Source organism: Convolutriloba macropyga, chromosome 7, assembly GCF_964194025.1.
Source record: "Convolutriloba macropyga chromosome 7, txConMacr16.3, whole genome shotgun sequence".
In the NCBI taxonomy this organism is placed as follows: Eukaryota; Metazoa; Xenacoelomorpha; order Acoela; family Convolutidae; genus Convolutriloba; species Convolutriloba macropyga.
The window spans coordinates 55915357-55938933 of record NC_134474.1 but is presented as its reverse complement, the minus strand read 5'-3'; the positions used below and the strand labels follow the sequence as shown (position 1 = coordinate 55938933).

At 36.4% G+C, this 23577-nt stretch overlaps 2 protein-coding genes across 2 annotated transcripts in view; both read left to right on the top strand.

Annotated features, from left to right (window-relative positions):
* The first annotated feature begins 9558 nt into the window (after positions 1-9558).
* LOC142342386 (ankyrin repeat domain-containing protein 16-like) lies at positions 9559-11385 on the top strand. Its single transcript, XM_075393701.1, has one exon. It carries the CDS (start codon positions 10070-10072, stop codon positions 11129-11131), a length of 1062 nt encoding a protein of 353 aa, XP_075249816.1. The 5' UTR covers positions 9559-10069; the 3' UTR covers positions 11132-11385.
* Positions 11386-11495: 110 nt separating this feature from the next.
* LOC142343171 (uncharacterized) overlaps positions 11496-23577 on the top strand; it is a 91374-nt gene continuing 79292 nt past the window's right edge. The window contains exons 1-2 of the mRNA XM_075394872.1: positions 11496-11738; positions 16916-17104. Coding sequence (XP_075250987.1) covers positions 11531-11738; positions 16916-17104 — 397 coding nt within the window. The 5' untranslated portion in view covers positions 11496-11530. The remainder of the gene's footprint in view (positions 11739-16915; positions 17105-23577) is intronic.

The following is a 23577-nucleotide window of genomic DNA, read 5'->3' as shown; positions in this document are numbered from 1 at the left end:
ATAAAATTGATCAATTTTCTGCTCAAACCCGATCACTTGGTCTCCTATTTTATTTTTAAGAGCCATTTATTTTAAGAGCAATAATAAATAGGTCTCCTATTTATTTTTAAGAGCAAAAGTTTTCAATTTGAGCGGAAAAACACTTTTTAAGACACCAGCTCAGCTGTTCTTCTAGAGAAGTCATCGTAGTATTTCTCATTGACCGAATAAAAAGAGCGGAGTAATTACGTTGCAACAAAAGAAATAAATGAATTAAAATTTCTAAGCTTGATGTAGGGAGTTGAGTACCAATTGAGTCTATAGTTTTTTATCCCCTGAGCCATCTCCGTTAACGTTTGTTTAATATCATTCATGAATCTGAGACTGCTGTCATTTGTTAGTCCTAGATATTTATAATCATTGCATTTTTGATTTTTTTATCTACTATTATTTTGTCGTTAGTTTTGTTTCTTTGATCATTGTGTTTGCTGAAACAAACAAACTCTGTTTTTGAGGAATTGAAAGTCAATTTGTGTTCTCTGAGGTAGTTTGCCTAATTAGGGATTTTTGATTCTATGGACTTTTTGCTATTTAAATTAATCCCGAGAGACCCAATACGGTTACTGGGGTACACCTCTGACGACTTTTATCCGGTTGGAGTAAATCGAATCTATTTTTACACGCTGAACTCTGTCAAACAGAAAATCTTTTAAACGTTTTGTGCATCGCTATCAAAGCCAATTATATTTAGTTATTCTATTAGTATATCATGAAATATGCAACCAAATGCTTTTGAGAGATCTAGACGTGCAATTTGGACAATAGTGTTTGAGTCAATACTTTTACGATCTGATTCTATGAAAGATAACAAAGCATCGGCTATGGAAACACTATTTCGAAAACCAATTTGCAGCGGATTCATCAATTCAAACCTTTGTATATGATTCGTTACATTGTGATGTAGTTGGTTGCATCCATCGGGTCAATCTTTTTGTAGATGGGGCTGATTTCCGCTTTTTGAAAAAGTATTTTTTAAAATGCATTCAATAATAATGTGAACAAGATTATCGTTTGACCATCTTTTATAGCTCAAGCAGAAACCGCATGGGGACATGATGGCTTTTGGGAACTCAACTCCCAGACAACATCATGAACTATTTTTTCTGTATCAAACTGAAAACTGAACGGTTTAATTATTTTGCTTCAGTTATTTTCGTGGGTGTATCGTGTTATATTCTTGACTATGAAAAATTGCCATGGTTAGAAAAAAACTATAATCCACTATTTCAAATTTGTTAGTTAGTAAGTCTTTGAACAAATTTTCAACGCAATTACAGTTGTGAAATTATTCTGTTTCCCTATAATTGAATTGTTGAAATTTCAGAGTTTTTTTTCAGTGTCCGGAGATTCAAAACAATACTTTGAATGTTCTGTCTTTTTAACATTTATTAAGTTTGATAGAGACTGTCGCTTTTTGTTATGAAAATTCCATTTGGTAGACTTTTTATTTCTCAGGTATGTCCTAAAGGCTTTTTATTCTCTTTGTAATACCGTTTTATATTCCTTGTCAAGTTATTCTGCTTTCAGCATGTTCTTGAGTTTGCGACATCGCATAATTTTTGATACAATTGAAGCGTGAGTTTTGAGTGCACGGCTAATATTTGATGTCAACATATTAAACAATACGGGAACATCATTGCAATGATAAATGAAGTGCTACGAGAAAAATGACAGGGCTTTCACGAAATCATTTGTATTGTACTGTTTTTTTTTGAACCAGTATATACTTTTCGCTTGGCATTTTATCAATTTAATATGAGTTACAACAACAAATGCTAAATGATCTGATTTGAATGACGTATCAAAAGAGTGTTGCCTGATTTCTTCTAGATTCAGCCAAAAAACAATCATTTTTAGATTCTGAGTTTTGTGCTAGTCTTGTGGGTTCAAGTACGTCAACAATTTGTAGACCATAAGGTGCTATGATGCTTTCCAAATTGTTTTTCTCACTTACGTTTAAACAGGTGAGGTTAAATTCACTCAGTACATGTACAGTGTTGCATTGTTCAAAAGCGAATTCTAAGTTGTCAGACAGTTCGCCCAGAAATTCTCTTGATGTTGTTTTGTGGGATTGTACGTTAGATTGATAAGCATTTTTCCAAATTTTTTGAAAAATTTTATAAACATTCAACCCAAACTGAGTCAAACACATTATCGTCAAACATCATTGAATCAGGTCTTTGTTTTTGTGGTAGTATCTTTGGAACAAATAGGGCCACACCTCCAACTTTTTTTTATCCTTTTGGAAGCGATCTTTTGGGAATAGTGCATGTGTGTCGTTTAAAACATTCCAAAGCTTAGAGCAATCTTTTCCAGCTAACCAAACTTCAGTTAGTGCAAAAACTGTGTGTTTCCCAAAATCCTGGAGGAGACATTTCAATGAGATTTTTTTCCTAACAATACTTTGCGTTCAAGTAGAAAGTTTTAACGTTTTTTGGACATATTTTTTGTCGCTAATATAGATTTGGAAGAAACTGTCAGTCCTGGATTTGACTCCACGTCACCACATGGCAAAAGATAAAATTGCATAATAAGACTTTGGAAGTCGGAGAAAATCAGATGCTTGGTCTCCTGAGTCTGCAGGAACAGAAATTTTGGCGATGACCTGAACGTGTGGGATCGCTTTGGATCTCCAACCGGCTTAGCTAGAAATTGAATGGCTTTGGATATACATATGGAAACAATAGTGGTACCGGCGATTGGTGATTCTTTCTTTGAGTGTCACGCGTACATAAAGAGAATACTAAAAGCCTTGGGCTTCAAGGTCAAAGATTTAGATTAAAAATTTATTAACTGGTTTATGGCTGACCCAAGTCTTATAGGTGTCAGGAAAACATAATACATTTGATAAAACAAAGCTCGGGCATCAAGCAATATGAGCGAAACTGACATATCATTATTGACTTGTTTAATTTATCACGGTGATAGACCCGATACTTGTTTCTGGCCAAAATAAAGATTTGTTCCTCGATTGCACACCAATCCTCATCCGTGTGAACCACTATCGACTCTTGATGTAAACGTTTGTGTGCATAACCTACTGACAAATTCTTCTTTGAAATTTCACAAAGTACCCCGCTCAATTAACAACACATAAGATATTGCGCGCAAGTTGTGGCTATTTTTGCTATCTTAATTAATCTGAAAATGAAAGTTTGCATGCGGGAACTCATTTAATAAGATTCTCGCAACATTTAGAACAACGTGTACATGTAGCAATCATGTATGTAAATTTTTATGAGTGGTCAGTGTGGCCTGACGTTCAATTCGTTTCATCTTTCTGAATTTTTCGTGTAGCCCAGTTTTACCAATGGGGCGTAAGTATTTAGCGAGGGGGCTCCGAATTCGTGAGGGCGGGCGAAGTGGTACAGACCCTCAGCTGATTTGTAATCGTGATTTAAAAAAGCAGATGAAAATTTCTGGAGGCGTTCTAGTCAACTTTTGAATATTATCTGTAAAATCACAAATTTAGCTAATGAAAGCGTAAGCAAAAGACGATTAACCGAATTATACTAGAATTATTTCTCTAGACATTATTCTGAAGCCAATTCTTGTACGTGGACCTTTGTGCAACTGCAATCCAGTACCGAAGTAAAGGAAACCAATTTGTCAAATTAAAATTACTTCCAAAACTTAAAACAAACATTTTCGAACTTTACGTTCATCGTCAGGATACAACTGTTTTACAACTTGTTAAAAGATAAAATGAATATGTATTTACATTTGTCTGAGACGACAACTAAAACAATTCTAGGAACTATTCTACAAAATCAATCTATTTACAACTCATATTTACATCTGTTATCAATTTATTCAAAAACATTCCTATTCCGGACTTTTCGATTTTGGCCATGTTCTTGTGTTTTTAGGGTTATGCCGAATTTGCCCAAACCATAAGCATCCCTCTTGTGGAGGTGTTGCAAATTTCGTTTTGTCGTGCACAAAATGTTTTTTGCCCTATGTATTCTCATCTAGTCGAAATTATGATATGAACCAATTTTTTAGCGTGAGTTCCCTCCCCCTATATTCATCGCGTGTGTTTAGTGCCGGCTTCAGCTTGCTGATATATATAGCTTCGATAATCATTAGGTTTTCTACTGTCCGACAGGCGTCCAGAATTTTACATTCAATGTCATTCGTGGCGCCACGACATTCAACCAGATGTTGACCCACCTGTGATTCCTTCTTTTGATGTTCTGTTGTCCTTGTGGTAACATGCCGGCTTGTTTGCCCAACATAGATGGATCCGCATCCATTACATTTAATCTCATATACCACGTGGGATTTCAGGTCTCTATCGAAAGATGATTTCAGGGTGGGGAGGCACGATCTTAAGTTCCGCGTTGTAAAAACTACTTGCAATTCGCATAGTTTCTTCAGTTTGCTTGCAAAGTTTTGAGTAAGGTTGCCTCTGTATTTCTGTATTGTAGAAAAATAGTTGGCTTATCAATTGATTTAGTCTTGCTTTTGGTGCTCTTTTGATGCTCTTTTGGTGTTGTTCTTGATGCTCTTTTGGTGTTGTTGTTGTTGTTGTTGTTGGGGATTTACAGTTTTCACTGAGGGGATTTTCGTCCCAGTCGTCGTCTTAGAAAATTGTCCTATTATTTCTGCAGATCTGACAGTCACAGCATAGATGCCAGTTACAGATGTTATTTTCGTCGAATCGCTCGTTTGCAAACTTCCACAAGAACTTTAAAACTCGATTTTTAAGGCCTTTTTTCGTATTAAATTCAATGTATTTTTCTATTGGATTTGCTAGTCTTCATGTACGGAAAAAGAAAGCATTTCTAGCGTTTTCAGTTCTGGTTTTCGGGAGCTTGAATAATTCATTTGTTCTCCTTTTTTCTGAATTTTGTTTCAGCATTGGTAAAAAGCTATCGTCTTCAGTCAATTTCGATAAAAGTAGAATGTCATTTAGTTGCATGAACATTGGTAGTGGTAGTGTTTTAAGAAGTCTCAGTTGATTTGGATACGGCATGACTTTTTGTCCAAGGATCCATTTGACTACTTTCGGATTTTTGCATGCAGAGCCATATAAGGGTACTCGCAAAATTAGTGACTTGTAGAGTGCGAGCTTGATCTCTTGTCTTCCTTGAAGAGCTATGTTTCGTCGAAGTAGGTAGAGTACTTTGTGCGCTTTTTCAGTTGTTCTTCGATGTGTGTCTTCCACGTCAAGTCATGGGAAACATAGGTGCCAAGATCTTTGATGACTTTGGATGACTCTAGTTTAGTGCCCATAAGCTCGTAATTTTGTGTTTGACCTCTTATGCTCAGCTTTGCACATTTTCCCATGGTTAATTTCATTTTATTTTCGTTTACCCACTGTTCAATACCATTGAGATCGTTTTGAACTTGCCAAAACGTTTTCTTCCCTGCAAGAATTTTTAGGTCATCTGCGAAGATAAATGGGTCAGTGAAAACTAACACATCAGGTAGGTCATCGATGAATATGCAAAACAGGAGTGGTCCGAGAAGAGAACCTTGGGGTACCCCACTTGTTACATCTAAAGTTTCCGATCTTGTGTTGTCTACCGAACGAATTGTTTCCTATTGTCTAAGTAGTCAATGATAATTTCTAATAGGCAACCTCCCACTCCAATATTTGCAACTTTTTGTAAAGCTCAAAATGCGGCACTTTGTCGAAAGCTTTGGAGAAATCTGTGTAGAACGCTACAATTTCAGTGCTTGATTCGCTATCGAGTGCGTCGCGAATTGATTTCAAGAAGGATAGCATATTTGTATTAACTGAGCGTTTTTTAACAAATCCAAGTTGGTGTTCTGTTAGGAATTTTTCGAAGTGAGCGTATAAAGCTGAACAAATGCATTTTTTAAAAACTTTACTGTCAATGTCTAAAAGAGAGACTGGTCGGTAATTTTCTACTTTCCGTCTGTCATCTTTTTTGTAGATTGGTGTCACAGTTGCAATTTTCCAGGAGTTTGGGATTTTTCTCAGTCGTTTTATCTGCTTGAAAAGTACATTTAAATTCTTACTTGTTTCGCGTGCTGTACGTTGGAAAAATGCAGGCGGTATGCCATTTGGGCCTCGCGACTTTGTGGCATCTAGCGAAAGAAGTATTTCGTAGATTGCTTTCTTTGAGATTTCGAAGTTTGTAATTTCAGGATTTCTCAATTTTACATCTTGTATACTGAAAGGAATTTTGGGTGAGAACACTGAGTGAAAGAAATCGTTCATCATGTTGACTTGCTCTTGCATTTTTGTGCTCTGTTGATTTTCTTTGATTTGTAATTTTGGAAGGCTGGGTGATTTTTTCAGGCTTTTCAAGTGTTTGAAGATTGTACCGGTATTTCTTGCACGCATGATTTTCTCCTGATATTCAATCCTGTCCAGTTCCAATGATTCTATCAATTGGTTTTCAAGTTTAAGAACTTCTTGTTTTCGATAACTAGCGGGTTTTTTTTGTCTTGATCCATTTGTCTGTCTTGTCGGTAAATGCAATAGTTATTTAGAAATAGTTCAGATGATGGAATGTTATCATTGAGCCAAGTTTCACATAGACAAATAACGTTGTAGTCTGAGTTTATTACAGCATTTGCAAAATTAATTCTCCTCTCTACGTTCACAAGGCTCCTTACGTTTAGTTGCAGAATGTTAACAAAACTTAGTCAGTTTGACTTGGTTTCTACGGAGGCAATTTCTACTTTCGCACCATCGTTGAATAGTTCTAAATTTCGAATTTTGAGTTTATCTCGAGGAACTCCTTCTGTCAACAGTTCTCTTCTCTTTTTCAGAATCAGGTTTTCTTTGAGGGCATCTTCTTTGCTGAGAGCTGGTAGCAGGTAAATATTTCTCTTTGCTAATTCCTCTCGATGTTCAATACTTTTGGCTAAGGCTAGCCTGTCTTCATGTTCGTTAGCGACCGTTACAAAAAAAAGAGTTCTTGGTTTCTTCCGTTCTCTCTTGAATTCACCTAGTCGTTTGAGTTCCTTCACTTCAGGCCTAACGCCTATTTCACTCAGTATTTCATTTACTTCGTCAGTTGTGGGGACAAGATTTTCAGTTTTTGTTTTGTTATGATCTTCAGGGATCGCTTGTATTCTGAAACTTTGTTCGATGTTGTCGACGCCTTTCTCTTTTTTAATTAACTTTCCAAGTTTCCTATCTGTCTCCTATGTGGATTCCACGGAGACCACGGCAGCATACGTTTTATCAACTTTTTTCACAAGTTGTTTTGATGGCGGTTTCCATCTTTTTGTCTACAAGCTCAGTCAATCTCTTTCCCATGTTTTTGAGTTGATTGCTAAAGTCAAAGTTTTCTATCTTCTCGGTCATGTTCGCCATTGTTCTGCATCTTATGAATTTATCTCGCTCGTTTTTGTCCACGCATTCATTGCAGAGAAGCATAATGTTGTTTCCAAGATCTATTATCCCGTTGAGGGAGGCCGAGGAAAGTCCTGTGCAAATTGTCGTCATGTGTATATGACAGTTGCAGGCAACGCATGTATATGTTTTCTCTTGTGCCTGTATTGGCTTGTTACAGGTCTTACAATTTTTTCCCATTTGTTTCATAAGCTCTGATCAATTCCAATTGAACTTAATCAGCAGGAGTTCCACAGAACTTACTACGTTGACTTAAAATTTTGATCAAGACCAATTGAACTTAATCAACAGGAATTTCACAAAATAATTTGATGAAGACTTAAATTTTTGATCGATTCCAACTGAACTGAATCAATAGGATTTTCACAAAAATTTTGAATATAAATTGCGATAGGGCCTAACAAAATCTAAACGATTTTGCTTAAATTGACGACTGGGACTGAAAACTGGTTTTGATCAATTCCAATTGAACTCAATCAATAGGAATTTACAAACCCAACCTAGTGCTAGACTTACTCAGACCTTTGGCTGCGTTTCGTTTCTTTTGCTTTTTCTTTCGTTGCTGTTGAGACGGGCTGTGTTTCTTTTTGATAATCGCTTTTAGGTTGTCGCCGTGATTTCGTACAATAGTTAGGGTTTTGATTTCGAGGTGTGGTGCGAGATGTAGTTGGCTGTAGCTGCCAACAAGTTCTTTGTCCCTTTGCTTTCGCCTCGAGAGAAGGTCCTTTACGATGTGTAGAACAGGTATTCCCGTTCCCTTCAGCTCTTTGTAAACGTCTGGTGCTCGTTCTTTTACGCAGTAAACTATTCCAACTACTTTATGCTTGATATTCTTAATTTCGTTCACAAGTTGTTCTGGGGTAAGTGGCTTTCTGGGATCTTTGCGGGGGCTTGTCACAGAGTTATTGATTAGATCGTGCCAAATAATCAACTGCTCGTTTTTCGGTATCAATCGAAGTCGTTTTCGAATATAGACTTATATTGAGCTCCTCGGTGAAGATTGTATCATGGCTTTGTGATCACTTGTCTGGATAATCGCTTCTTGATGTTTGTCCACCTCTCCAAGGAATGGTGAAGAGAACTTGCTCCAATAACAATTACCATTTACAAACAAGGGCCATCACGGCTGCCCTGAACAAACATTATAACTGAAACTATTTAATTGAAACTATTTAATTATTTAATTGAAACTATTTAATTAATTGTTCTTAATTTGTCTTTACCGCCACTTATTATCTTTTCTAGAGTCTGATTCACTATTTTTGAAGACCATTCCTCTGGATATTGATTTTTTTCCAGCAAGTTTTGTTCTTTTCAAGAGCCTGTTTGAAGGCCAACCATATAGGTTGCATTTAAAACCCTGTGAACCGCCCCTTGAATCACATTTTTCTTATGCTGAAGCGGTGCACAGCTGCGAAAATTCAGTATTAATCCAGTACAGAAGGTTAAATTAGCCAACCAATAAAGGGATGTCAACCCTAGTGCCAGGACACTAAAGCCTAAACAACTACTACTACTTAGCTTCCAAAGAATTTGCTCATTAAGCGGAACCGACCGCTTTGGAAATACCAGTGATCTTTGGAAATACCAATGAGATGTAACAAATTTGAAATATATTTTCATTCACTTTTACTTCTTTCAGTCGTACAATTTTTGGGTAAAATTGAACTGCTACCAGCACGTTGCGTTTTACTTGCACCTTGCGTTTTACTTGCACCAAACGGGACTTGATCGAATAGTGGAGAATTTTTGGAAAATTTCAAATTATGCATCGGTGCTGATGCATAATTTGTAATTTAATACCCCCCAGTGTTTTAATACCCCAGTTATGTTATATAGCACATAACTAATTAGAAATATTGCACGTGCTTCGGGGGGGGGGGGGCATAGCAGTTCTATGCCCACTAAGCGGGGGGGGGGGGGGCAGAATAGATGCCAAATTATGGTGGCAGCTTCTTGGTATTGATAAAACGGTGGAAGGATATAATTTCATTATGAAATTTAGCGGGCCTTTCCCTTTATAGCCCCCCTCAATGAAAATATAGCCCCCCCATCTTGGTATATTTACCATGATTTGGGGACTATAGGTTATTTGACCTCTAATCTGGGGGGCTATAATGGGTAAGACCCATTTTCCCATTTCGTCAATATGAACAAGTGCCATGTATGAACAAATGCTGCTTTAATCGCAACCTTCAATAGACAGCGATCTACTGGCGTTTTTGGGTTTTTTGAGTTATATTTTGCCGCTGGCTTCGTCTTTAATAGATCTGAAGTGCTTTTCTCGCGTAATTTTCTAAAATATGATGGCTTTGAGGTTTCAAGTGTTGAAAAGATTTAAAACTGATATTGAAAAGTTTAAAATTCTATTGTTCTTTATTGCCCCTATTGTTCCTTGTGAGCATCTGTAAGGAAAAAGTTCTGCCAGCGCAATCATTGTTACGGTGCTTACCAATTCAAAGGTCAAGAAGATTTGGAAAAGCTTTCATCATGGTCCTTTTTTGTGGTCTGCATCAGTAGATGATAATAGCTGAAGAAACATGGTGCATTCTTTGCAATATTAATGTTGAAACTATAACGGTTAAACATGTGTAGCAAAGCAGAAACTGAAAGCCATCAAGAATGTGCTGTTAATAGTTTTTAAACGCTAGAAAAAGAATTCAATGGTAATTCTAATAACCTTTTCAAAATATGTTGATTCAGATCTATGTAGATTTTAAAGAATTATCAATGAAATTAACGTCGCAGAAAGTGTTACAGCTCATAGCGCAACAGGGGAAGCACTGCGACGACGTACTTGCGCACGGTCAGACATGTCTTCACTTGGCATGCAGAGAAGGCGAAGTGTCTATTGTTGAATCCCTTTTGGGAACATACCATTCGAAGGCGTTGACTATTAAAGATCATGATGGGAAATGTCCATTGCACGAAGCTGTAATTTATAATAATATAGATTGTGTTAAAGTTCTTTTGAACTATGGATCGCCGGTAGATCCTCTTAAGAGAGCGGACTGGACGCCTTTGATGCATGCTTGTGAGAATGGAAATGTGGAAATATTTGAGGTATTATTAAACAATGGGGCTCGTGTTGACCTGTTGAATAAAGATGGATGGTCCTGTTTGCACTTAGCAACTAGAAATGGGTCATTGGCAATAGTCAAACGTGTAGTCGAACTCAGTTCTGACTTATGCCGCGGTCTTACGACTAACGGAAGAACTGCATTGCACTGTGCTGCTCTTCATGGAAGATTTGAAGTGTGTAATTTTTTTCTCCAATCCAAATTAATTGATGTGGAAATTAGTGATTCTTGCGGAACTACTGCTTTTTTAGACGCTATCAGCACAGATAGTGAAGATCTTATAGAACTTTTTAATAGCTTCTCAGCAAATATAAACGCTATCGACTCCAATGGAAATAATGCTGTCCACCTTGCTTGTCAGTTTGACTGTGCATCCTCTTTAGAAAAACTAGTTAAACTTGGGCTGAGCTTAGAAACAGCTTGCCTGTCGAAAAGCGCAAACACAGCAAGTCATTTCACTGTTTCATGTAATAGTTTCAAGTGTCTTGAACTGTTACGACAGACCAGACCTGAATTGTTTAATATTGTAAATGCGGAGGGATTTACTGCTTTAGATTTAGTTAATACTTCGCAAAGCCTGGACATTCTTCGTCAAACTTTTCCTTCTATTGAATTGTCTAAACCAAAGAATAAGTACAAATTAAATGAGTTTCTCAAGTATCAATTGTTTTAGTCTCAAAGCAAGGGATCTAGTTGTAAGCTCAGTGTAATTTAGTCGACGTATATACAGATTTTTAGTCGTTTTGAGCAAACATAACTGCTGCAAATTGAAAAGACAGAGGTTTAAGAATGTAGGGCTGTGACGAAGGTTAACGTTCATATAAACGAAGAAACCAGACTGCTAGAAATGTGAGAATTATCGTGCACTTAAGTGACTCTATTTTGAGAGAGAATAAGTTCTTGTGTTATGGGATACTATTGCTAGCCAAAATAGATCCAATAGATTTATGAAGTGCTTCATCCGTAAACTTAGCCTCTGAGTATCCGTTGTTATTTTAAGGGAGTCAGCTCTATAGTTTCACTGCATTTTCAGACTACCTAATGAAGTACAGATGCTGACGCGTAACAGGTGATGGGCCACCACGGGTCAAAAGAGCAGCAAGGTGGTGGAGGAGCAAATACACCAGATGGATCGTATTTCCAGAAGCAGAAGAGCAACAGTGCTGTGAGTGGATCTAAGAAGAATAAAAAGAACAAGCCTCCGCTCTCCTCAGCTGTCTCAGTCTCCTCCAATGACTCCTCGCTGGTGCCTGCATTTGTTATCGAGTCAGAAAACGACGGTAAGCGTTATTTCCATGCAATTTCCCTACAGTTTATATGAAGATGGTCGTAAAATTTTTTCGACGACACCGAAAATTAAATATTCCCATTATAGCTCCATTGTGGTATGTATACGCCGGGGGAGGGGCGGGGATGTGAGTTCTACGAGTTTTGCCCGTGGTTGGGCTGTAAGGGAAAAGACCCCGAAACACCTATCCTTTCTCGCGGCCACGGGGGCTAAAAGTAGGCTCATTCAGTTCTTCGTTACTAAAATATATTATAATTATTGATAGACGCAATGCTAGCGAGGCTAGTATTGGTATCATTGTTTTTTTTTACAATTAAAAAAATTTCAATTGTGTTTGCGGCTTCTTATGATCTGATTATCACACATTTTTTGAAACCAAATTGCAGTGATAATTTTGGTCACGCCGGAACACGAAGTGAAGGCGGCTCTCATGTTCTCAGCAGGCTATTAACGCTCTCCTATTTTTGTTTTATTTACTTCATTGAACAAAAGTTTGTTCAGCGATACCTCATTTTGCCGCTTTTTTAACATTATACATGAAATCTTCTCTAGGCTAGTTCTCTTCATTTTTATTCTAGTCAAAAGGATTTCAAACAGCAGTTGCTCAGCAAGGCAATTAAAAATAAATGGCGTCATAAAAACGAAATAAAGAATAGAATCGGGATAAACACGTAAAACCCAATTTTAGATGCCCGCTTCTTGAACTTCGTGTTTTAATTGTCATCTCGAATGGTAATTGCTTAATAGCCGCCCTCATCTTCTCAGCCGGCTATTATAGTGCTCCTATTTTTTTTTTACCTCGTCGAACTTTTCGCTTTACCCATTTTGCCGCTTTTTCGACATTTTGCGTGAAATCTTTTTGACTTCTCTAGGCTAGTTTCACTCTTCTGTCATTCTGCTCAAAGTCTTTTTAAACAGCAGCTGCTCAGCAAAGCAATTCAAAATGAAGAGAGTCAGTATAAAAAATCAAAGTCAAATAGAAACGGGATAAAACCCATAAAGCCCATTTTTAGATGCCCGGTACTTGAACTTTGTTACAATAAGTTTTAGTTACTATCTATAATGCTTATTGGTATTGACACTAGACCCTGTAGCCTCTCAGTGAGAGACAAGAGTATGTGCAATTACGAAATGACATCAAAATAAATCGCACTTAAAAATGTTTTTACACAAAAATCAAATTTTGTTGATATTTTCTTTTCTTTCAATCCCAATATAGTTATGGGAATCAACGGCGGCTATTTTCCGGCAATCTGCCGGGTATATCTTTGATACTAGCCTTTGTAGCCTCTCAACAAGAAGCAGGAGTATGTCTAACAGCAAAATGAATTCACAATAAATCACTCTTTATAAAAGTTTGTTTTCGTACATCAATCATTTTTTCCATTTCTTCTGTTCTGTTAATATTAAGCGGGGTTAAAACCAAATTCTGTCACTGTTTTTACTGGGTTGTCGCAGATTCCTCTTGATTCAAAACAGTTTTAGGTCAGTCTTTCACATAAAATTATTGTCAAATTCTTCTTTGATGATTTCATCAAAATGAAGCACTCCCTGATTTATTGGAAAGTTTTTCGTTTGAGAATGTTTTCAGAGTTGGAGCTTCCCAAGGTAATTAATTGGGATGATCTTAAGTCCCGGCTTAGTCATGAAAGCCCTTGGCATATTAATCAAGAGACGTCAAGCTAGGGCTGATTGTAGATCATAATCAGTCAAACCTGATTACTAGAAACATCAAAAATTCTATACAAATGATTCTATCGTCTATTTTTTATCATCATCGATTTATCTTCTCACAGATTTTATCATAAAATTTTTGTGCAGTGTCATCTAAAGCTGTTTTGTTGGTATCAGCTGCTGGAAAATTTTTAGTCTTCATATAGAATTTTGTTTCTGACCGATTTTACCGTTTGTCAAAATCATTAAAAAAGTGGACAATCGATAGAGGTGCATTTTTTACAGCATATAGTTAATGTTTGGAGCCTCCAACGTAAAGCTATTTTTACAGTTGATAGAGCAGAGACCAAATTCTTATTTAATGAGGAAAATAACTAGTTGGAAAATAACCCCACCCCAGTCTTCCGAATAGAAATCAACCCGCCCCATGGACGGAAATCCACTGAAATAAACCATACTAACATTGATCTTCGGTCGTGATAACTTGTTTGGTTTTAATAAGTCCCACGGGCAACTTAGGTTTGGCCATGGCCCGGGAGCCATTGCAAAAGAGCAGATATCCAGTAGTCAAATGGAGGTTCATTTCCTTGAGGGTTTTTTCCTATCTGAAAATGGGTGATTTTCGTGTTTTGTGAAACCGTCAAAGTTTTATTTTCATATTAGCAGGCTCCGATTAACTGTCCCTGCTGCTTTTGAAAATGCTAGAAAAACGTTTGTTACCATTTTGAGGATTGGTTGCTATTGAAAATTGATTCTATGCATGAATTTTTTTGATGGAGTCGTTAGTTTTAGATAGTTTTCAACTTTGTTGTCTTTGCTGTCTTCTGGTAAGTGTTTTCTCAGATTTATTAAATTTTCTCAGGGCCCTTTTTAATTCAAAAGCTAAACAACATTTTTTAAATTGCTCTCAAGCGAAATTTGTAGCATTTATATTAGTCGTGTGGTCTTTTCTTTTATGCTATGTTTTGGATTGCAGTGGAAAGTAAGTTTGTTGGGGTACTTATAGAACCGCTCCCAAGTCTTGTAGGGTTGAGCTCAACATTGAGCTGATACTTGTAACCCCACACGCTGCCCCAACTCCTTCTTATCCCGGGGCCCTCCGTTCCACCCCTAAAATTGAATTTTGTCTGTATTTTTAAAAAAACACTACTTTTATTAGTCCTTCAAATTTTTGTTGGTTCCTTCCTCTTGGATGTTTCTGATTTAGGTAAGATTAGTTTAGAGATTATATTTCGCGACTCTTTGAGTTGTTTTCGGTACTCTACTGCCTATGTGTTTTATGCTCTTTTCTGCCTGAAAGATTTCTGTGAGCATTTTGATTTTTCGTCCTCAGAAACATGACACAGATATAGCCGGTTCTTTTTGGCTCACCAGTTTCAAAGTATGTGATTTGGCGAAGCAGCTTAAGAGACATATATTCATGATATGAAATGCGGTTCTTTGAGTTTAGTTTGACCCCACCCACTCCACCAACCCTCACTACATCGCATTCCACCCGTAATCCCGAACACTCGCCCTCACCTGCGCTTCCAACCCTCTCCCTCCACCTCACACTCCCTCCTCAATTAAGCTAAAGCTAGCCTCCATGAGCCGCGCAGCTAGCTACTGTCGAAGCCAACTGCTCGCTAGTCGTTTGAGAGTAATTTGCCCGACGTTAATTGGTTATGTCAAGTATTTTGGCTCGAAGTTCCCTAAGTAGTAGTTAAAACATTCACGTGCTCATTTTAAAATGCCGAAAGTCTGCAGTGCCAGAGGTTAAAAGCCAGAAGTTGTTACTTATCCAGAAGTTGGATTTCGTTGACTTTCGTCATTTTAAAACGTGCGCGTTTCGTGTTTTAAGCATGGTTAAGTGACTCTGCAGAAGTCACTTCGAAATTCTGACTTAATATCTCGAACGGCTTCGCGGTTCTCAATAAACGCTAGAAGTTCTCAGTGACTTCAGGCAGAGTCACTTAACCATTACAACCGTTCACCTCGTCGCACAAAAGTAGTTTGGCTGAAATGATCGATGGTTTTTGGCGCATTTGAAGCGTTTTGTATTGAAGCCCGAAACCGTTTTTTTTCAGCGGAGATTCATCAGCAATTCGTTCTTACGTTTTTCATCAGACTGAAAATAGTTTCAGAGCTTACCGGGATTCATTTGAACCAAACATGCTTTTGCAGAAAAAACTGCTTTGGACGAGACTATACCGAAATTTTAAACATTAAGGCAATATTAAACACCGCAATTCTTCTTCTTTAACCGAGTATTCTACAACAAACTAATGGAAACCCCTAAAAGGTCTTGATGAAGTGAATTTTAAATTGTTTGTTATTGAATATAGTCCTATATCTAGACTACGCTTGCGTGTAATGAACAGCTTGATAATGAAAATGTTTCTGACGTATTTTAAACGATAATTTTATATTTTGTATTTGTATAATGTCGGGGGTTGCTGCAACCACTTTCGTGTGCGATTGTTAACTCATCTTCCTGTTATGAGGAACAAGTGTCATGGACACTAAATGAGTTTTTTAGGGCTATAAATCCATTTTCGTGAAACAGACCACGAAAGTTCTACCCTTGTAGTTACATTTGTTTGCGTTTATAGGTGTTTGTAACGACGGTTTGTAGGGATTCGTTACTAAAGGAAATGAAGCAGTACTTCTGAGCCATATGCTGATCACAGTATTGAAATTTGCTTCAAAGGCTGTTGATTATTAAAATGGATTATGTTCGAATATGATTTGAGCAAAATATTTACTAACTTTCGTTCACATTATTCAGATGTAACCAACTTTGAATGAAACAGTTCGGTTCCTACAATTGTTTTGTTTTACATTTCAAGATTATTCTTCGACTTTTATCATGAGAACATGAAAGATGCAGAAGCCAGGTAATCTATTTGAATAAGCTTATCTTGTCTTGTGTTGGTGACAGTTTTCAAATTCGCTTGTCGGTCGGTACGAAAATTTGCGAATAGTAATTTCCTCTTTGCTTGCTTAATTTTCATTGCAGAAAACTGACGCTAGTCGGCTTCCGGTATAAAAAATGGTACGCTTCCTTTGCTAATACTCGATGCACTCTCTACAGAACAAAATGTCTGTAAAAAAATTGCGAGTTAAATGCTCGTCTATCGTCTGTCTTACCGATCATTGAACTCGTGGGATAGTATTAGAGTGAAGGTTATTCAAACGTATCTACAAAGCTGTCGAGCAAATATTTGATGAACTGAACTGTTCGCCGATACATACGAAGTTATATTTTCCCCTGTAAAATCTTTAATTTGATTACCTGCTCGATACTAATGTTGATTTTGTCTTGTGAAGTCTTCTGAGATCATAAAGGGTGCTGAAATCTTTGGCATCATCTTAGTCTAAGATAAGATCAGTTACATTTTAAATAAAGCACTGTACTACTGACAAAAGAAATAAAAATTAGTAAATTGCTCCGGGAAGGGATAGATTACTGTGGAAAAAGTATTATGTTATGAGTTGTGTTGTTTCGTGTTTCAGTTGACTGTCGTGGCTTGACTCCCTGGTCATCGCGTGAGAACCTTCTCCAGTTCTCTTCCTCCTTCCAGTCAGAGCTCAACATTGGACCCAGTGGTCACCAGCAGCAACAAATCAATACCTCAGACAACATTCATGTCGCTCAATTCGACTACTCTACGCAGGCCAGCAACCAGCTATCATTTCACAAAGGTCAGTTTTTTGTTGGTTTTCATCATTTCCTAATGATTCTTCAAATTTAGTTTGACGAATGGTCAGAAGTGTAATAAAATGCTCTAAAATCGCGAACGGATTTGTTTGAATAAATTTACCTGCTGCTGTAGTTATCTAAGAATCTATTCACGTGATTGAAATGGCAATAAGCTGGATTCCATTTTCTTCGCAAAAAAGACACCAAGCGAAAAGGGCTGGTGACAACTGAGGCCTATAATCTTTTCGTAATCAATGTTAGTGTAGGTGCAAGTTGCAACTGAATTTGGCGGGTAATATTCTTCGATTTTTTTATCACTTCGCTGAGACCGACTCAGAGAAGAATATCTGGCATATATCATTATTATTTGATTTTATGAGATTCAAAAAATCTGTTCTTTTCAGTTGTCGTGCTTTTCAGTTTTTTTCAATATTTACAAATACTTTTTCAGGAGATATTCAACTGATTCATTAATCGTTATAATAGCGAAAGCTGAGTGGAGCTATTATTGGCCTTTCTTTTTTTAATGACTCGAAGAGGAGAGGAGTGTTGGTGTTTAATTGCTCTCAAACAAGTTTGCAGCAATTATATTAGTCCTGTCGGTCTTTTTAATGCGATTTTTCACTTGAGCGATTTTTCGTCTGATGCCTTTGACTTTTTGTCCTCAAAAAAGGGATAAGCAGGTAGCGCCCAGCGGGCATTAAGTGCTCTTAGAGACTTTCAGCTCTGTTCCAGCTCAAACTCTTTTTTAGACTTATACTTATTGTGTGAAGAGCGGTTCTTAGAGGTTGACAACCCCCCACACCACTGTTGCCCCCATCATCCCTCTATGCAACCCCCCCCCCCCCCCCCCGTGGATATCTACTGACAAACCACCGCTCGCTAAAAACACGCAAATTTATACTAATTTTCACAATTTTTTTCCTGTTTTTTGAAAATTTTTGTTATTTTCAATAGCCGCCCTCATCTTCTCAGCCGGCTATTATAGCGCTCCTATTTTTTTTACTTCGTCGAACTTTTTTTCGCTTTACCATTTTGCCGCTTTTTCGACATTTTGCGTGAAATCTTTTTGACTTCTCTAGGCTAGTTTCTCTCTTCTCTCATTCTGTTAAAAGTGAATTTGAACATCAGTTGCTCAGCAAAGCAATTCAAAATGAACAGAGTCAGTATGAAAAATTGAAGTCAGAAATAGAATCGGGATAAACCCATAAAGCCCAATTTTAGATGCCCGCTATTTGAACGTCGTTCCTATAAGTCTTAGTTACCATCCCTTATGCTTATTGGTACTTTTAGTAGCCCCTGTAGCCTCTCTCTAAGAAACAGAAGTATGTTCATTTACGAAATGCCATCAAAAATAAATCGGACTTAAAAATGTTTTTGTACAAAAATCGTTTTCAATATCTTCTATTCTTTCAATCCCAATCATGCTTATTGGAATCAACGGCGGCTATTTTCCGGCAATCTGCCGGGTATGTTTGAGTTTTTCAGCTTTAGGTTTCGAGGAGCCTGCTCTAGGTTTTCATAATAGGTTACTGATAATGGTTTCTATTGGTAATAGAATGGCTTCAACATTTTAACATTGTGAATTTAAGCATTTTTTTGACAGAACTTGAAATTTTTTCATTTTTTTGTCGTTTATTGTCATTATTCAAGCTTTTCTCTACCCAGGGGCAAGAAACCTCCTTAAGGGTTTGATAATGATTTACTAAAAGTTTTTTATTGGGCATGGATTATCTTTCAACTTTTTAATATCACAAATTTTTCATTCTTTAGATTTATCCGGCCTCAATAGCCAAGAACCTCCTCTAGGTATTGGCCATAGGTTACCATATATTTTCTAGATGTAATAGAATGTTTTTCAAGATTTTAACATTACGAAGCATTATTAATTTTTTTTAAATTTTTGGATGTAGTTTTTTGGATTTGTCATTCTTTTTTAGGTTTCTCCAGCTCCCAGAGCCAAGAAAACTCCTCTAGGGTTTGATAAATGGTTACTGCATAGTTTCCAGATGTAATGGTGTTTTTCAAGATTTTAATATCACCAATTCAAGCAATTTCAAAAAAAAATTCGAAAAAATGTTTGAATATTTTTTATTTTTCGTGCACCAGGGGCCCAGGGACGTCCTCAGAGGTTTGATAGTAAGCTGCTGCATAGTTTCTAGAGTTAAGGGAATGGTTATCAATATTTTAATGACTCAATTTATAGCATTTTTTTAATAAAATTTTAATTTAATAGAATTCGAATATTATTATCTGAAGATTACAATTATTGTTACGAATTTTAGCAAGATAGGGTTACATGACAGAAATCCAAAGAAAAAAATGTTTTTGAACATATTCTTCAATGCGTAATGCGGAAACTTTTTTGATTTTTGCACTTTCAGTATTTTTGTATATGATTTTATTACTAACAAGCATAGAAAATTGAGGTTGCAGAGTCGAATCTCATCATGGAAAATATGTCTAGCTCTCTCTCTCTCTCTGTTTTGCGTGGGATTTCTTTCCTTCTCTTTTTACGTTTTATCTCTCGCACACTCCTCTCTCTCTTTCTCCTTAGCTCTTTTGTTGATGCCTCACTTCAGCGGCTGTTGTGGCGGGATATCATCATCTATTATCCTAACCTCGCGACCCTTCAATCAAGCTAAAGCTTGCCTCACTAAACAGTGGCTAAGTACTGACGAAGGCAACTGCTCGCGGCTTGTCTGAGAGCAATTCGCCCGACAGTCGGTTATGTTCTAAAGGTTTTATTTCGAAGTATGATATGCTCAGGAGGTCTTTTGACCTATAATCAGAAGTGAGAACAATTTCTGCGTTGAACAAATTTTTACTGAGCGAGAGAAGTTTTTGTACATGCACTGCGTCTAGTGTATGACTTTTTAATTTGAATTTTCTCCGTATGGTTAATTTGTTTTTCTGGCTTTAAGTGCATTTGGTCCAATTGAGGCAGGAGTAGCATGTAATACTGTGAAGTTGATGATTACCGTGTTTTGAGAGCCCAAGGTGTTCAAATAAAATATCTGCTAAAAGGCAATAATAAGATTTCCAATTTTGGCTTTCTTAAATTCTTGAATTTTGAATCCTTGAATGGGCTGCTTTTTGTTAGTATTTGTGTTGTTGTATGTATATAAATGTATATAATAAGGTCATTTCTATGCGTTTCTTCATTGCATTTCAGAGTTATGGACGTGATGTTGTTTTCTTTTGATAAAATGTTAAATTTTTTTCTCGGTTTTCCTGGATTCTAGTTTGGCGCATTAAAGTAAGCCTCTTCATGAACCGCCAGGGGTTTAACAGTGTTATTTAGTGCTAGAAGTTCAATAAAATGTTGTTCTTTATTAGCATTTTAACAAGACTTCGGCAGAACATTTCCATTGGCTCTTTTTTATGTCTATGCGTTTTATTTAGATCGAAAGATGTATATTCTGTAACAAAAGCGCAAAAATAAAAACTTGAAAATCTGCAATGCCAAACGCGAGAAATTGTTCGGTTCTGTTGTGTATTGGAGATTTGGTTCTGATGTATAAAGAAGATTGATTGGAGAAGCGTAGTCTTTGGCGGTTTGATCTGTCTAAAGTTTTTGGCTGACGTTTGATATTGTCAGATTCCTACGCCAGTTTGGATGATTTTTTGTATGGTTCAATACTGAACGTTTTCAGTTTACACTTGTTTTTTCTTTTTTATTTCTGATCTATGGATAAGCAAGGAACAATTGGTGCCTGATAAACAAAAAATAGTTTTAAATATAGTAGCATTTACTTCTGTTCCTCCAAAAATTCAAAGTCATGCTCACTTCAAATTGTTTCTCTGTTCAATAATTTAGGCAATTATTCAAATAAATTGCGTTGGTGGAGTTAAATTCACTCATTGGATGGGTTTTTGTACATTCGCTTGAATAGTTAATTTCCTTTTAGTTTGTTCACAGACAATGTTCTGGCTCTTTTCATCCGTGCTTTCTATTTATCGTGATACCAAATAGATTGGGAATCTTTAAAATGAAACAATACCTTTTTATATATTGGCGCGTAAAAATTTTAAATGACAAATGAACAGATAAAGGCAAAGATAAGGAACCACGTTCACGAAGAAAAAAAGTTATAATGCATTTCGTTCCTTCGAATGAATTTTATTCTGGTTGCACGCAACTCGCTTAACTCTCAGAATGTTGTTTGCTAACTTTGGTTATGGGAGTTGTTGTCAATTGATGATTTCACAATAAGATTGAAAATTATTTGAGGTCAGCTTTACAGTAAAAAAGTCAAAATTGACTTATGTGTAAAATGTTCTTTTTAATAGCCGCCCTCATCTTCTCAGTCGGCAATTATAGGGCTCCTATTTTTTTTTACAATTCAAAGAATTTGAATTGTATTGGGGCGCTGTCTTTTTTTTTATTACGACTCGAAGAGGAGTATTGGAGAAGTCCTTTTTTACAATTCAAAGAATTTGAATTGTATTGGGGCGCTGTCTTTTTTATTACGACTCGAAGAGGAGTATTGGAGAAGTCCTTTTTTTAATCAATTTTTGGAGTGAATTTTGAAGCGGGAAATGAAACGCGTGAAAAAATTTGGAGTGATTTTGATGCTGAACAAAATTGAAGAGCGGAGCAAAAAGAAAGTGGTTTTTGTTCACACCGCTGTTTTTGAGAGAGCGAGAAATTGATGTAAATTTTTTCTAAGCGAGCGAAATTTTTTTGTTCACGTGCGGCATTTTAAAGCATTTTTTTTCATTTATTTTGATTAGGAGGTTTGGATATGATTTTGTTTTAATTTTAGGCTGGTTTCGGTAGTGGTTTGAAGGTTTCTGGAAATTCATATGAATTTTATGATTTTATGAATTCGGAGGTTTTTAATGTATTTTGCTGATTTTCGGGCTAATTTTTGAGTTGTTTTGACGATTATTTTGTTTTATCGGCTCAAATGGGTATTGAAGAAACCCCTTCTACTTGAGCAATTTTATGATAACAAATGGTTACAGTTTTGTGGGTAAGAATCATTTTCTGTTGAGAAATATGACAAAAAAATGGCGTAAATTGGAACTATTTTTCTAAATTTTTTGCAATTTTTCGTTTTTTTTTTCTGTTTTTAGCCAAGTTTCTTTGCCTATTATGACTTGCTTATTGTTTTGCAAGCATTTGGATACCCTATTGGCTGAAGGGAATTTTTCTTTGGGTTTGTATGTTTTTGAAATATTAAAAAATTTAGTAACTTTTTCCAGTTTTTCAGTGGAAGTTGTTTTTAAGAGCTCTTTTTTTCATACTTTTAGCCTAAGGTATTTTTTCAAAATTCACATAAGTGATTTTTGTAATTACTAATTGTTTTGATGAAGTTATTTTGGCAGAGATAGTTTTTTCGGGATCTCAATTTGTAACAAAATTTGATTAGATTTTTTATCATGTTTTAACAGATTTGATTTTATTGTTTTTACTTTTTTGTTTCATGACTTTGTTTCAAGATAATCATAAATAAATGAAGGCGCGTTTTGTGTGATGAGTAGTTGGATGGCGTTTAAATGGATTTTCACTTCGAGTCGTTTCCGGAATTCTTCCGGCTATGTTTTTAAGATCTGTTCACACATTTTCATGATTTTTGAAATCTAATTGGAGTAGTGATTTTGGTCACGCCGAAACAGGAAGTGGAGCGAAAAAGGGAGTGGTTTTGCGGCGTGAAATTGTTTCGCTCTTAATTTAACGTAGAGTGAGAAAACGGTGTTTGAACAAAATTTCGCTTTCTCGCTAGTGTTTTTTTGTTCACATGCGGCAATTTCACTTTGATTTTTACAGTTCGTTCGGTTTTTGGGTCGGATTTTGTTCTAAATGGTTTTCCTAATCCATTCATAGTCCGTTCTTGGTCTAGTTTTTCTGTTTAGTTTATGAAAATTATTTGAATTGTACGTCAGGACTTGTCCTGCTATGTTCTATGTTTCTTTTCGTCGAACAAAAAAATGTTTCGCTTTACCTCATTTTGCCGCTTTTTCAACTTTTTGCGTGAAATATTTTTGACTTCTCTAGGCTAGTTCCTCTCTTCTCTCATTCTGCTAAAAGTGATTTTTGAACATCAGTTGCTCAGCAAAGCAATTCAAAATGAATAGAGTCAGTATAAAAATTGAAGTCAGAAATAGAAACGGGATAAACCCATAAAGCCCAATTTTAGATGTCCGCCATTTGAACGTCGTTCCTATAATTCTTAGTTACCATCTCTAATGTTTATTGGTATTGATAGTAGCTCCTGTAGCCTCTCTCTAAGAAACAGAAGTACGTTATGTTCAACTACAAAATGCCATCAAAATAAATCGGACTTAAAAAATGTTCTTGTACAAAAATTTTTTTTTTCAGTATCTTCTATTCTTTCAATCCCAATCATGCTTATTGGTATCAACGGCGGCTATTTTCCGGCAATCTGCCGGGTATGTTTATTAGTTGCTCTCGAACGAAGTTTGTAGCAACTATTGTAAACGTGTTTGTCTTTTTTATGCAAACTTT